Consider the following 15,813-nt stretch of genomic DNA (forward strand, 5'->3'; position numbering starts at 1 on the left):
CTGGCACTGTGGGGCTCTGTTTGGTCCTACAGTACCAATAAACTTTGGTCCCACCAAGTCAGAACATTGGGTGCTGGTAGAAATTTTTAGCAAGAAAAAATGTTCATAAGATGTTCTTACAGTAATGGACTGAAGGAAATACAGTGCTTTCATTGTAATCACCCCTGCATTCAGTGTGAGAGGTAAAATTCACATTAAGAAGATGCTGGTGACAGCAGTTCTTCCCTTACTGGCAGGACCAGGCCAAGCCCATTGCAAGTTTTCACAATTAAGCAGATCAGTGTCAGGCCTCAAGAAAATCTCTTGTTTTCTCCCACTGAACACAGCTTCTGGTAAATTCTTTAATTAGTAATTTGACAGGCACAAAAGGCAAAAACCCCTTTGTTTAACAGTCTTCTCCTGTTTGAGAAACTTTGCACTTTCTGTTCAGAACATGTAGAAACAACTGTTCTTTTGCTTTAGCTTTTTGCTGCTCTTCTTGTTACAGCATCATCCACTGCTGTTATCATTAACACTCAGAAGATGATATTTGTACAAATGCATTTTTATTGTTTTAACAGAACCAAAGAAAGGTTGAAAACATTAGACTATACAATACATTTTGGTTTATAGACAAAGTTTCATAGTGGTAAAACATTTCTAAGTGACATTCATGGTCTTGTTCAAATTTTTGCTGCACTTCAGGTCTGAAGACCAATAGTGTTCAAAAATGCAGTAATTGCATAAGGTGGACAAGTATCTTCGCTTCTATAAACAGTTCGAGAACTTAGAGCAAACATTCTGGAGGAATATCAAAGGCAACCATGATTCATAGCTCTCCTGCAAACATTCTTCAATAAACAAAAAGTGATCTTTGGCATAAACAATTATGTATTCAAGGCATTAGTAATATTGCATTAATATCATTCAAGCAACTAAACAGTGATGCTAAAACAATAATAATTAAAAAAAAAATCTCAAAGAGAAGCCTGGATGGCAGGAGCAGGATGAAGGTATGTGAGGGGATTGAAGAGCGATACAGGAAGACTATTTAGAAAATCCCTTAAAAATATTCCCTACCTAGGCAGTGTTATGTACTATTAAATAGAAATTACTACATTAAAATTATGTTAAAGATCTGATATAAACCAACCAAATGTATCCAGGTTAAGGCTCTGGCACCCCTTCCTTCCTCTTCCTGTTGCAGCTAACTGCAAGAGGAGTGTACTAAGGAAAGATCCTAGGTACCAAATATTTCATAATTCCCAGACACAAGGAGCAAATTCAAGACGAACACTCGCCTTCCTTGCTGAGGTCAGTTTGAGACGGTTTTATTAGCAACAGTTTAACTTCCCTTTTTAGACAACAGTGCAGTGAAGGGGATGGAGGGGAGAAGGTCCAAGCATAGAATAACTGTCACAGGCAGGTAGAGGACAGCTGACGGTGCTGTGTCTCTTCCTTTGAGCTGTTAAGACTGAGAAGTTTTTTCCCAAGGACACTTCTATTCAAGGTGGTTTGATCGTGCAACAATTCCCAGCAAATTAAGAGGGTATTATGAGGTCAGTGCTGATTTGGGCAAAAGACTGCAAGTATTCCTTGCAAGTGTAGAAACTCATTCTCAAACAAGTTTTCCTTTTTTTAGGGCAATTAAATGAGCATGTATGAATATATATCTATATATATGAAGGCATATTCAGTTATGGAAGGATAAAACATCCCAAGTCTATTTTAGTAAGGGGAGGACGTTTGGGTTTATTGTTGTCATTTTGTTTGGGATGTTTTTTAAGGATACAGTAACACTTTGTTCAATTCACTTCAAAAAAAGATTTTGAGACTCCAAACTCCACAAGCAGTAAAAATAATGAGGTATGTGCAGCATTAGGAACCACCATTTGCTGGTGGCCACCAGCTTACCTAAAGAAGGTTTCATATCCCTGCAGAGCTCAGGTTTCAAAAAGCTTATGCATTGTTGGAAAGAAGAGCAGTGAGGCTAAAGGTATTTTTAAATTGAGTATCTTTTAATTTTCAACTTGAGCAGCTGGAATAACATTAGTTGGAGGGAAGAGGGGAATAAAAAATAATTGAATGTGCTCATTTGGTTTTCAAAAAGAAAGAGCCAGCATGTGGCATTTTCTGGTCCTGGACATACAGTTAAGAGAACCAGGATTTTTCAGCTCAATACCTTGCTGAATCGAGCAAGGAAAGAGTTCCATGATTTAAGGTCTCCAGCCATAAGGCTCAAGCTGTCAACAGTGTGCCACTAACATCCTCTGCAAAACCTTTCAGTACAGTACGAGAGATCTGGAATGCCTACCTACAGGGTGACAGGAGGGGGACAGGGACAGCTCCAGTTTCTGTTAAAGTACTGTTAAAGGCAAGAATCAAAAGCAAAAAAAAAAAAGATACTATTTCAGACATGGAGTCTTAATCCTCATTTTACAACTGTTCTGCTGCCCCACCTTCCCTTCTTTTAATCAAAAACCCACACCTTCCATCATTTCTGCATGGTTTTAGAACAGCCCAATAAAATCCTGTTGAGAAGTTGAATGTTTCTGTATCAATGATTGTGCCTAAAAAACTGCCAAGTAACCAAGTGTCCTAAACTCTCAACACAAGCTTGAAGTGAGGTCCATGTTTTATATCATCACATGGAAACTACTGGAATATACAGTGCATAAATGAAATGTGCTTCTGGGAGTACAGAATTCACTAAGAGAATCTTGGAAAAAAAAATTATAAGAACTGTCTACTGTTGGCAGCAAATTAGAGGTGTTGGATATCAAATGTGTTCCAAAGACATTTGAAATGCATTATCTTATAATTCATACCCTTAGAATGGGGCATTAGCATAAGCTAATCTTAAGCTCATGTATACAGCACCTTTTGCTGTTAATGTATATCTTCTGTTTCCAAAAAAGGCATTTTATGTTACAGAAAACAATACTAACATGGCAAGTATTTACTGATACCACGGGGTCTTTCTGACCCAGCGAAGAGTGAATCCAGCATCTGTTCTTATCTTAATGGATGCTGCTTCAGCTTCTCTTACAGTTTCCTTCACAGACTGCATGAGATTCTGGGCATTATGAACCAACATCTCAGTTGCCTGTCAAAAAAAAAAGAAGAATTTCCAATATATCAGTAAATATCATGATTAGGACAGTAGCATGTAAACTCTTTGTGCACAAAGACTCCCAGTACAAATATATTAAATCTACTGCCTGAAACTATGATGATAAAGTGAAGTAACCATCTCTGGGAACCAGCAAGCGTTATGCTGACTCAAAACAAAATTTCCCCGTTCCTCACCATGTATTTGTGCAAAATCTCAATACAACCTTAATGTCACTAAGTAGAATAACCTCTCCCAGAAGCCAAAGGCGCGGGATTTCTCCTAAAAACATGCGTTTGGAAGGTAACTGAGCTGCAGGGGACTGGAGATGATGTTGGAACATAAACGTTTCCCCTGGAATCCACCCGAGGGCGCCCCTGCCCCTCCAGATCCAGCCTGCAGCGTCTGCGGCAGCGAGTCCTTCCCTGGGCTTTTTACTGCGCAAAGCAGGAGATTAACAAGTTGTTCCCAAGTAACTTTTTGGCTTGCTTCTCTATTAAACCGTAGCGCTTGAGCCAGAAACCAAGGTGCTGTACTGAAGTTATCTTCCCCAAACAGCTGAGGTGAGCTTCAACATCAAGTTCCCAGGACACATCTGATAGAACAGGTTGTACATTTGTCTCCATAAAAGTGATCAACAATTCCATGCTACCATCAGTCTTTACGCCTCTTACCTGTTCCGACTCTTCATCACTGATATTAGTTCTGCCCAGCATGGTAGCTTTGACAGTGGAGAGAATTTTCAGCTGTGTACTGATGGTTGGGATTCGCTCACAGACCTGCGTAACAGGGATAAAAACAACTTTGTATTGTAAATTGGACCAATACATTATGCATCTATTTTTTTCAAGATAAACTCTTATCTTCTTTTACTATTAGAAAATGAATTAATATAGAGGTGAGCCTATAACCTTCAAGACTATCACATAAATATTGGTAGAGATATTTGAATCATATTTTACTTGCTTTGGGAATATTTGGGAGGGAGCCGACATTCTTCCTGATACTCCTCAAATGTCTGATTGGTTAGGAAAAGCATGATATATATGTATATTTGTCTGAATCTGAAAAATCTTGGAATTGTTGCATTTCTGGTACTATTCTTTGATGCAAAGGAAATGAGTGAATGAAATACAAAATGATGCAGACTTAGGAGAGATCAGTATTTTTTCAAAAGTTCTTTCAACATCACATACTAACTTTACAGTATATATATATTCCCATGGTATCTAAAAACACAGACCTTGACTAAACTTTCCAAGCCAAGGGAAGATAGCCACGATTTACTGGCCCAACTCCTGCGCTCGCTCCCGCTGAGAGAGGCGCAGCAAAAGCAGCACTGGAGGCGTTGCGGGCCGCCCCGTTACCTGCAGGAGGTTCGTTCTGATGCGCTTGTCCGTGCACTGCTTCGCCACCTCCTTGGCGAGGCGCGTGACCTCGTCGGACGCCTTGGCGATGTCCTTGGCGCACTGGATGAGGGCGCGCTTGTTGCCGCTGCCGCCTCTGACCAGGCGCGACATCTCGGCCATGAGCAGCGCCATGCGCTTCGCCGCCGCGATGATGTCGTTGCCCTGCACGGAACGACACGGTCACTGCTGCTGCCAGCGCGCCGGGCGGTCACCGCTCGGCGGCACTGCACCTTCGGGTAGAAACTCTCAGACAAGTTAAGGGTGGAAGAACCACTTGTGAACATGGAAGAGGTTTCTTCAAGGAACAGGGAAGATCTGTACTAACTACGCATTTCTGACTTTTTTTTTCTTGACACTCGAGGGAAAAAAGCTCACTTCAAAACTGCAAAAGAAGTTGTAAAGTGTTAGTTTGTCCATGGAATGAGTTACTGCTCTGATGACTAGATTTTAGGATAAAGCATGTTAGCATTTGAAATTCCAGATTTTTCCCAAAAAAAAGTCTTCTTTTAAAGTTTAAAAAATGTGCTAAACAACCTATTAAAAACAGTTATAGTCGTAACAGTTAAGCATGAAATTTTCAGTGGCATCTGAAACCAAAGCTGTTAAAGCACCAGCTATGCTGCTAAAAATGCCAAAGGATAAATGGAAGAGAATCTGACACATAAAACTTTTGTCACCAGTAATGTGGAAGTGAGATGCAACTTTTACTTTTAAAAAAGTTATTCCTTGAAAATAAATCTTTTTTGATACAATCTCTCCCTTTAAAATAAAGCCTCCAGGAGAGAAGAACATGGATTATGAAAAGATAATCTAGTGATATTTCTTATATAAAAATCAAGGTTTCTTATACATCAAAATTTACAGTCACAGAAATATATTTGAGAAATATTTGATACGTGAATTAATTGTGACCAAGGCAAACCCATTTCTTATACGCTGTTCCAAAGAGAAACCTAGTGCAAAGGAAAGCAGACCTAGCTGACTGATTGTTAGTAGACTGTCAGTACATCTAGTATATTTAACTTATTCCCTTTCATAGAAAGTTGTTAGTCAAAAGAGAACTATTTGATGCTTTGAAGCATTCCTGTTGTGTGGATGAACTAATAGCAGAGTGAATTTAAGTATCGGCACGTGCTTTCCCTGGAATAATCCCACAGATAACAACTGATGAAGTTCAGAGCAGGGAGTGCACAGTGAGACCCCGAGGTATCCTCTGGCCTGGGCACACACTTCTGTGACTCACTACAAGTCAGTTCAGGATGATATCCCAAGCATTTTACAGATACAGTGATCCAAGCAGCTGAACTATTCGTTACCGTGACCTCTTAGCTAAACAGTGTGCTACTACAACCAGTTAGGATATAAATGACATAACACAAAGCTTTTCCATGTGTTCACGTAGAAGGATCACTGTCTAACAAGTTATCCAAGCACCAGAATCTGAAAAGGACAAGAACATTTTAAAAGCCCTTTTTATTAAAACAGTTTAGTATAACTATCTACATAATTATACACACACACACATATGCACACTCCCCTAACTTGTGTTATGGGACACCAACCTTATTTTTTGCAGCATGCTATGACAAGTGCCCGGTCTCGCAAACATTTGTGCTTAGACAGAAGACAGACTATGTGTGAATGTCTGAACCTCGTTAGATTCCCACTGCTTTCATATAGACAGGATCTCAGTTCAGCAGCTAACAGCATTCAGTGCAGCTTCTTCAGAAAAGAATTCTCTCAAGACCAGCATTTGCAATACAGCCCAGTGCAAGCCAGCAGTCGGGCAGTCTCTTCCATAAACACTGCCATACAAAGCCATTCCTTGTGGGAAGGGATGTTAATTGACGGCATCAATTGAGGCCAAGCACAATAGACACCTTAAATGACTTCTTGTATTCTGTAACTGCTGTATCCGGAAGTCATTCGGAAACCATTAATCATGGCTTCCAGGTAGCCCACGTGAATGGAAGAAGGAGCCGAAGGGGAGGGAGACAATCCCTATTACAATTTGAAAACTGCCATAACAAAGAAGACCAGGCAGATGCAAAGGGAGAGGAAGTCTTTGAACATTAATAAGTGACCCCAATCAAGCTTCAATCCGGGCACTGACAAACATCTAGCAAACTCGTGAAGCCACTCTCAGTCCTTAAAATGAAGTGCAGACACACTTATTCATTCAGGATGGCGGGGCCCCGCAGGGATCAAGAGTGATGCAAATGTGTCAGCGTTCCAAGTGGCCGGATGCGCGCGGATCAGTCCCCGCGGACTCGGGAGTACCTTACTAGACCACTTGGTTGCTTCCCGATGTAGAGACTGAGCAGCAGCCAGAATGGGCTGGTTAACGGGCTGATTGGTTGGCATTAACAGCAGCTCAGGCTCGTAATCATCTTCAGGGTCATAGGGGAGAGTGAATTCAACATCTGCATCATCCTCCTCATCTATATCTACACCAGCCTCAGCCGCTTCATTAATCACAGTCACATCAGGCTTTGCGGGTGGCAGCAAGGGTGGAGAAACGGGACAGTTAGTACAAGAAGCGGAATTTGGTAGAAGAGCACAAACTGAGCGGTTTTAGTGACCAAAACATCCTCTTGGCCTCTCAGGATCTGAAAAGGCAGCTCTAGGATCAGGTCATGGGGAGGAGGGGAAGGAATATAAGATTAGCAGAGAGAAACAAACAGTTCACCTGTGAACCAAAGTTACTAAAAATATTAAGAAGTTACAATTCAAATATGCAGCAACATTTTCCATCTGAGCACTCAGCTTCTGCAGACAGAGGCTGACCCACAGAACATTTTACTGGCAGGTCAACAATGAAAAGAATGTCTTTTCTGTCTCAGTGGAAGCCTTCTGACTGCTCAGGAGCAGGCACAGCAGCTGATGACTGTGGTATTTGTGCACATACAAAGCTTTGTATGGAAGCCCATTCAGATGTGTGATAAGAGCAGATAGCAGGAGCCCTGAAAAGCCACTGACACTGCTTGCTGCAGAGTGAAAAAACAGAGATGGGATGGAAGACACTGTAGGAGTACTGAGGTACCACAACAACATGTAAAAGAGCAACACAGGATTGGAAAAAAAATGGTGATGTTGAATATCATGAATACTGTGAATATTACAGTTCTTAAAGAAGAATGAAACGAAATTTAAAAAGAGGATTATGAAGCATATGATACTGTTTTGCCCCAATATGTTGTATTCATTACCTTCAAAAAGAAAGAAAAAAGAGGGTTTCAAGCAAATAAATTATGTTAGAGAAGTTCTCAAGGAAGAGGTAAGAGGTAAAGAGGTATAACAATGTAGGCATTAATAAGACAGCAATATTTCAATACAAGAATAGTCTACAAATTTACTAACTGTATTTCTTCAACTAAAGCCAGATGTGATAAAAGTAAAGGTACCCTTACTAAAAACTGCATTTACAACTGAGTTTTGCTTAAGATAACAGCCTTTGCTAGAAAAAGACCCCATCTTTGTCAACAACAACATTTTGGAAGTTCTTACATTTGTAAGGCCAAATCAATTCACCTTCAAAGGCAGCTTTTATTTAAGTCTTAATCTAATGAAAAGTATCCAAATATCCCTCCTTTTCTGATTTATCCAAATGAGGGGGAAGCCACAGGCACTAAAGCAATAGACATTGTTCAGCTGATGTTTGATGAAAAAAAATGGAGTACATGAAAGCCCAGAAGCCACTCAGTGAAGAGCAGCTTTTGCAAAAAAAAAGGAGAAAAAAAGTAAGGTTTATTCATTCTAAGAATGAAATGTTACCAACATTTTTTAAAGGCTAAGTACTTGTTCATCCCCACCCCTCCCCCACACTCTACTACAGGTAAAGTACCAGCAGACTGAAGTGATCAGCAAAAAGACAAGAGACAGGTGATACAGTCTGTTGGGACTTCATACAAGAAAGACCTTATAGTTCTGTTTTTCCAGGTCTAGCCCATATTCCTCAGTAGCACTGTCCATCAATCCCTCTTCCAACCAATCAGGTGAGTTCAGAGACTACAGATGTGTTTTTAAAACTTCTCCCAAAACAGACTGTGAGAAAAACTGAGCTCCTATTGCTAAAATGATACTGTTTAAAAAGAATTAGAAGGGCAATTTCCAGGCTATCTTACTGGTTTGTTAATCTCAAATTAAAGAAACAGCAATGAATACAGTGTTTTATAATATAAAGTCACTGAGCTTGAAGGTCTTTCATAATCAGCAAGGAATTTAAGGGCTGCTCCTTGGCTTTGCACTATTTCATTGAGAATGCATATAGCATATATATGGTAAAAGCATTTTATAACCTACTCTGTATTGTTAAGTTACCAGTTCTGGGATTCCAACATCAAAACACCTTTAGGAAACCCAATTTAAGGCTTTTGGCCTCAAAATTGCCTTCTGAGATCGCTAATACATTCCAGTACTGTCCCTTTAGTAATATAAAAATGTGTTTGGTATATCCAAAAGTACAGGGAAAATAGAGCTTTGAATTTTGGATAAGAGACACCCAAACAGATTTGCAGATTTTTTTTTTGTATTTTATCTGTGCTTCCAAAACAGATGTTCCTTTAGCCCAAAGCACTGAAGTTGATTCTGTAAGCTACTCAAGTTTATCTCCTTACTCATCACCTAATTTAGTGCAGAGAAAGGGTGAGATTATAAAAGCTAAATTCCAATCCTTAAATTTACACTTGCAGAAGGCTAAATCTCTGAAATTCTTACTCAGCATTCAGCTTCTGCCAGAGGAAAAATGTAGCTCTTGGGGGAAGGAGGGAGAAAAGAGGAAAGCAAAACAAAGTGATATTAGCTTTTATGAGATCAACAAATTCACGCTTCATGATAGCACTGAAGCAGGAAGAAATTGAGGATTTCAACCTTAATAGCAATTGTGACTCACTCCAAATAAAGAGACCAGGCCACCTATATCTGGTCATTTTTGCCATCATAAATGCATCATATTAACTGCAAAGTACCTTGCAGCTTCTTCCAGAATTAAGCAAACCAGGTAATGATTCCTGCAGCTGGCATCTGCAACATCTGTATGGACTTTTCCATAAGGACTTTTCAAAGTCACTTTAATATAACAATGAGCTTGTCAGCCTGCACCAGCATGAAGTATTAGTGACTCTCTAGGCAATACCAGCACCAAGGATCACAAACAGCTTAGCATACAGAGCATATTTGTGTTCCCAGGGGAATGTTAATAAAGCAGTCTAGCAATTCTAAGTATTGTTGACCCTAGTTCACTCTGATCTTGAAAGGCTTTTAATTCCTCCTACAGGAGATTTTTTTTCTATTTAGTCTGCGAAAGACACTGTCATAAGAGGCAACACACTGATCCTGAAAATAAAATTAAAAGAGAATCCTTTTAGCACAAAACACTTGTAACAATTTCTTACCTTGCTAGACCATTTCCGGGCTTCATCATGCAACTGTCTAGCAGCCATCATCATGGGCTGATTGATTGCTTCTCCTGCCTTCTGCTCTGGGAACTCTTCATCCTTTTCTTCAGGTGGTGGTGGTCTGGGTGGGGGAACCTCCCCCTCTGGCAGTGGTGGTTTTGGAGGAGCGAGCTCATCAGTCAGCTAAGGAAGGCAAACATCAGACTGAGTGCAATGAAAATAGAGCAAAGACTGAGTAAAGGATGGTGTCATGGCAAGACATGACTGTATGACCTCAGGTCCTTTTCCAGCTTTTCAAGTGCGTCCTCTTAAAGAAATACCATGTTTTAATCTTTCCTTTTAAATGCTGGATTGGTATTTTTTAGACTTGAGGCTACTTGTATGCATGGCTGGCCAGACAATACCTTTTATTTCTGAGGAATAATAATACACTTAAGTAATTTCAGTGTAATCCACATGTCAATGGCAATTGTGTATTTTATTACAAACTGCCTACACTTACATGAAGGTGCTCAAGGTCAGGAGGAGGAGGAGGAAAATCTGGTTCCTGAGGCTGGAAGGCTTCTCTGACTTTGGCCACAGCTCCTAGAATTTTGTATCCAGAATCCAAGAAACCCTTCTGCAAACCTGAACAAAAAATTTCATTACCAGTTTAATACCAATTTAATAGAACTTGCTAATATTTAGAACACCACCCCCAAAAATTACTTCTATAAGGTACTGTGCCAAGCATACTTACATGTGTGTTTAAAAACTACCAAATTGTTTACAGCAGACTTGCATGCTTGAAATGTTAGTGTGATATGCAACATGTATACAATAAAGCCTTGGCTGAGTAATAATCACTACTAGTAGCCAAATTAATTCCCTGAACAATTTTAGAATTAAAAAACTATATAACATTCTTTTACATAAAGTAGTATTACTTAAAACTAGTAACAAATGCTTCTAATTAAGAACGTGAAATCACATATCATACTAGAATGCTGAATCCTTTTCCCTTGCCCAAAGGCTTTTGATTGCATTTTAGAACAGCAGGATGCAGCAGTTAATGGTGTGAGCTTGATTTCATCATTCTGAGATGTAAGTGCATACCATATTTACATAAAAGGAGATACACAGCTGTATAAGAAAAAATGAGCACTTCTTCACATCCTCTCCCATCAATAAAAGGCACATTTTAAATTAGCTGAATCCTTACCAGGATCAGAAATGTTGCCTGCCACAGCTTTAGCATCCATTACCATGGGTGATATAGTTTTGCTCAGCTCATCAGAGGCTGCTTTAACAGCCTCCCGAAATTTAGGGTCTTCAGAATTTTCCACTTCCCGTTTTGCGACCAGCAGGATGCGGTTTGCTCGTCGGGCAATGCTGGTGGCACCAGCTACCAGCATCTGAGGCTGCATGTTGGCCATTGCAACTTTACATTTATCCAGGTCCTTCTTAATGGCCTCTTCTGATGCATCCAACAGAGATTTAGTGTCAATGGCTTCATCCACCAACCCTAGAATAGAAGTTAAATACGTTAATATTCTAATTTCATCTGCAGAAGGGAATATTTGGTATTCCAGAGGTAACTCAAAATCAGGAAAGTATTTTAAAACTTTGTGGGGAAGAACAGAAGGGGGCATGGAAATCAGACCAAAGTACTACTGCAGTTTGACTTCTGATTCTGTTGTACCTGTGTGACAGTTACCGTGGTGAAGCTCTTACTCCTCTACCGTGGAATGCAGTTTCAGTCAAGAACTGGCTTACACAGTATATGCAGCAGAGATTCTTTCTTCACACCAGATTTCTTGAAGCATATTCAGTACTTTTTGTACTCTCCCATTCATTCCAAAGGAAATATCCCTTTGGGTGCTTTTTACATAGGGATGATTCATAGTGACATAGCAGTGAGATTTAAAATACCCAGGATTTAATTACTGGGATGAAGGAGGAGATAGCACAGAGCCAGCTGCTCAGCAGGTCAGGGAAAAGGATGTGCTCTTGGGAAGGACTGAGACATTTCAGTGCCTCAGCAGGATCAGTAGCTTTGTCTTAATCTCTGTGTTCATCAAACTGTTACAATATTTTGAACGTGTTTTTCTTCCTCCAGTTAATTATCTGTCCTATTTCAACATGCCAAGATTATACAGAAGAAAACCTCAAGTTGTCACAGTGATATACTGCTAGAACAGCAACTACAATAAAAAATGATGGTATTCTGATTTTCCCAAGTAAGAACTAAAGCAGGATTTGCTCCTCTACAGCTCAGTATTTACAGAATAGAAGCCAGCTATTTTGTACATCCTGTAACACATACATATTCCCAGAGTCAGAGCACATTCCCACTTCTCTTAACGTACTTTTAATGAGTCATTATTTTTTGCATGTTTCATCAATCCAAACAGAATGGAGAAAAATCTATACAAGCTAGTTAGTCACAGGTAGGCAAACAAAAATTCCTACTTTACCTGTCATTTTTTCTACATTATCAATCCATTGGTTTTTCATGGTCTCAAAATGTTCATAAGCAGCTTGATTTCCAGGATTTCTCAGGAGGATACGAGCTGCTGATACTACCTGCCAACAGATGACATTTTTAATTATCAGTACGTATTACGCACATTCTTGAAAATGCATGCAATGAAAAGGACTGGATGTGTAGCTCCACATCTGAAAACCTAGTTCATTAGTTCTAGTGCAGCATCTAGCTCCTTGAAGATCTACCATACTTCTGAAATTAGCTGGCACAAATAATTTTTTCTGGAACTTCACTTACATACTAATTTATCTTATAAACAACTCTTGAAAGCACTAAAGTACAATACATATTACACTACCAACATTTAGGCAGAAGTTTATTTTGGGAAAAAAAAAGAGCATTTTTTCCACTTACATATTTTACTAAGCCTCAAAATCTTTTTGTCTCAAGTATAAGTCACAGACACTTCTGTCCAAGAGTTGAAGAATAAAACATGTCATTTGATCATTTTGTTCTGCTTTGTATTATGTGTAAAAATATTTGTCATTTCCCTTTCAAGAGTGTCAGCACTATGTTCCTTGTTGGCATTAACAGCTTTCTTTGAGACGAGAAGCATAAGGAGAACTCCCCAGAAGTCATCCCCAGCCCTTCAAACCCAACAAGCACCTGTGGGGTGAGCTCCCTTGCCGATTTCACTGTTGCCTGAATGCCCTCCACAGTAGTTTTATTGGCAGTTCCAACTGCAGCTGCTTTTTCTGCTGTAGCTCCCAGTTTAGCAGCATGGTTTTCAAAGTTTGCTGCTCTTTCATCAAACACCTAGGTGTCAGAAGAGAAAAAGAAAACATGTAAAAAAGCCCTAACCTCCTTAACAGAATACAGAATTTCTTCAAAGTGTCAGAGACACTTTCATAACATCCCCACTTAACTCATCCTGAGAGGATGCAAAAGGACACAAAAGCTTTGAGGGCATTTGGTTTTCTTTAATCTTTACATTACCAGACTTGCTTCTTTACTGACTCAATGGGACAACTAAGGAGATGTATATATAATTTATAGCTTCAAGGTATGAAGTTCAGGAATTCCTGATAACTACTGCTGCAAGAAATACTCTATTAAAATTATTTTGAGCTCAGAGATTCATCTTCAAACCCATGATACAAAAGTAACTATATTTGAAAAGATAAAAGATAAATAAGGGGGTTTACACTAAAAATTCACACTGGAAAAGAATTCCCTCCTTTTACAATCCATAGATATTCAAGAAACAAAATACTTGGACAAATAGCAACCCTGCCAAAAAGCTGAATTCTCTAAGGCCTCGGGAATTATTTTGATCATGTAGCCAAAAGCAGAAATAGCCAAACAGAACTGCCAGACATTGGATTTTAGGTACTTCATGTGCAGCCAATGGCTTTCAAGTACAGGAAACAATATCCAGCAAGAGAACAGGTTTAAACTGTTGATTAATTCTGGCATGAATTTGACTATTGTCATCAGCTTGTGTAATGCTAAGATATAAAAATCCACCAACTAGTGTGTTAGGGATTTTTGCAGAAGAATTTTGAAGCCCGCTGAGGACAATGTGGGAGCTCACACAGGGAGCCAGTTTTACCATTTACTAAAGTCAGGGACAACACTGTTTCCAGGGTTATACAATTCACAGTCTCCAGGAGTCTGGAGAGGTTTGCATAGTAATCATTATGTTGTCAGAAGTAATAAGCATGTATCACAAACTTGAGAAAAAAATAACAATTCAGTTTTCAGAACACTGATTTATTTTTCAAAACACCAGTTCAGGTAAAATTAAAACAATAACTGAAGCTTTACGCAGAAAGAAAAGACCACCTGAGTATACTTGCCTCATCTCTGTTGGGAGCATCAGAGGGAGCAGTGGCTGCTACTGCTAACAATTTAATAGGAGTTGTGGTGTCACTAAAAACATCAGAAACTTCCTGGGTCATTGCTTCTTGCATTCGTGTTTTAAGATCCTTTAGAAAAGTAGAAAATTATTAGCATTTGATAGAGGGACATAGAAGTTGTAAGGGTTCAATTCCCATAAAACCTTCTCTTGCAAAAAAAGTCCATTCCAATGGCAGACATTAAGATAAAATTACCTTAAAAGTATGACCAACTAATCACTTTTTATATCATTTGAAATATGCAAAGCTTACATACCACTCCTTGAAGCAGCATTAGAAACTATGAACAGCATGATTAGGGACCCTGCCCCTCAAATTTGCAGCACTAGCATACCATTTTCTTTTAGGAGAGACTGAAATTTTCCTTCTAAACCTTCCATTTGAAATTAACCCCCCTACAGCACAATAACGTGGCCTTTCTAGAAAGGTCTCTTTAGACACCTCAGCTGCACCAACAGGTCTGTAGCCGCACTCGTGTTTTCGTGGATGCCTTGCACACACGAGGCTCGCTCAGAGGAGCGACGTGCGGCGGCGCATGGGGTGCTCACCTTCAGCGAGTCCTGGAGCTGGGCAGCGACGGCCCTGGCCTGGGGGGACTCGCCCTCCCCTCGCGCGGCCAGCTCAGCCAGCTGGGCAGAGAGCTGCTCCACGCGGTCGCACTTGGCCAGCAGGTCCTGCCGGTACGGGCCCATCATGACGTTGGCCAAACGCCGGCCTTCGGCAACCAGCCCGCGGATGGCGGCCTGGCCTGCGGGGGACAGGGAGCGCCATTAAAGCAGAGCGCTGCGCGCACGCGCCCCGATTGTCGGGTTATAACAACGCTTGTCTGGGCGGCAGAAAAGATCTCATGCGGTTTATCGCTGAATAATCACAGTTCAAAACCACAGAGGAATTCAACTGACTCCAGTTTCTTTTTGCCTAATTCAGCAACTCTGGCTGGAGATACATCTTTTTTAACTAGAGTGGTCTGACAAAAATTAACCGTGGCAGCTGACAGGTATTTCTAAATAATCCCTTGACTCCAACAGAAAGCACTTGCAAATTCCAAATACTGCAATTCATTCTCACATCATTAGAAGATGAGGAGCAAGAGGGGAAGAAAAGACAAGTAGAAAACATAACTTAAAAAGCCAAGTGCCCTCTCCTAGAATTCCAGAAGTCATAAGTAAGAAGTGCCAAGTAGTCTGGATTGGAAGGGTCAGCGGGGTTAGGGAACACCTTACAAAGCCTCCAGTGTGTCAAAAGCTTTTCTGTTAAAGCAATTATTTTTAACGTGGGTAATTTCCTTCATTCACTTCCAGATGCTTCCTGCTCATTCACAGGAATGTAATTCTCTGTTCTTTTAATAATACAATAGCAGTATTCTTTTAAAAGAATTCATCATGTATTAAGTCCATCAAAGACTGAACAATAATTTTAAGCTAATGCGAACCCACAAGTAATCCAAGTTTGTGATGAAGCTTAAAATTTCTTAGGAAGTTGTCACAGCACCAGACTACCCAAGAATCACTCAGCACTGATGCCATCTAAT

At 40.0% G+C, this 15,813-nt stretch overlaps 1 protein-coding gene across 3 annotated transcripts in view; it reads right to left on the minus strand.

Annotated features, from left to right (window-relative positions):
* Positions 1 to 530: 530 nt before the first annotated feature.
* The window catches only part of VCL (vinculin), a 57,330-nt gene continuing 42,047 nt past the window's right edge, over positions 531 to 15,813 (minus strand). For 2 of the 3 annotated variants that reach the window (XM_040070702.2, XM_040070701.2), the window contains exons 12-21: positions 14,831 to 15,030; positions 14,223 to 14,351; positions 13,030 to 13,179; positions 12,353 to 12,461; positions 11,098 to 11,400; positions 10,399 to 10,523; positions 9,894 to 10,079; positions 4,459 to 4,662; positions 3,766 to 3,870; positions 531 to 3,085 (exon numbers count right to left, since the gene is read on the minus strand). In XM_040070702.2, coding sequence (XP_039926636.1) covers positions 2,939 to 3,085; positions 3,766 to 3,870; positions 4,459 to 4,662; positions 9,894 to 10,079; positions 10,399 to 10,523; positions 11,098 to 11,400; positions 12,353 to 12,461; positions 13,030 to 13,179; positions 14,223 to 14,351; positions 14,831 to 15,030 — 1,658 coding nt within the window. In that variant the 3' untranslated portion in view covers positions 531 to 2,938. Of the gene's footprint in view, positions 3,086 to 3,765; positions 3,871 to 4,458; positions 4,663 to 6,780; positions 6,991 to 9,893; positions 10,080 to 10,398; positions 10,524 to 11,097; positions 11,401 to 12,352; positions 12,462 to 13,029; positions 13,180 to 14,222; positions 14,352 to 14,830; positions 15,031 to 15,813 lie in introns of all 3 variants that reach the window. The other variant, XM_040070703.2, reaches the window with a different exon arrangement.

The sequence above is a fragment of the Hirundo rustica genome, chromosome 8, assembly GCF_015227805.2.
Source record: "Hirundo rustica isolate bHirRus1 chromosome 8, bHirRus1.pri.v3, whole genome shotgun sequence".
NCBI classification, from domain to species: domain Eukaryota; kingdom Metazoa; phylum Chordata; class Aves; order Passeriformes; family Hirundinidae; genus Hirundo; species Hirundo rustica.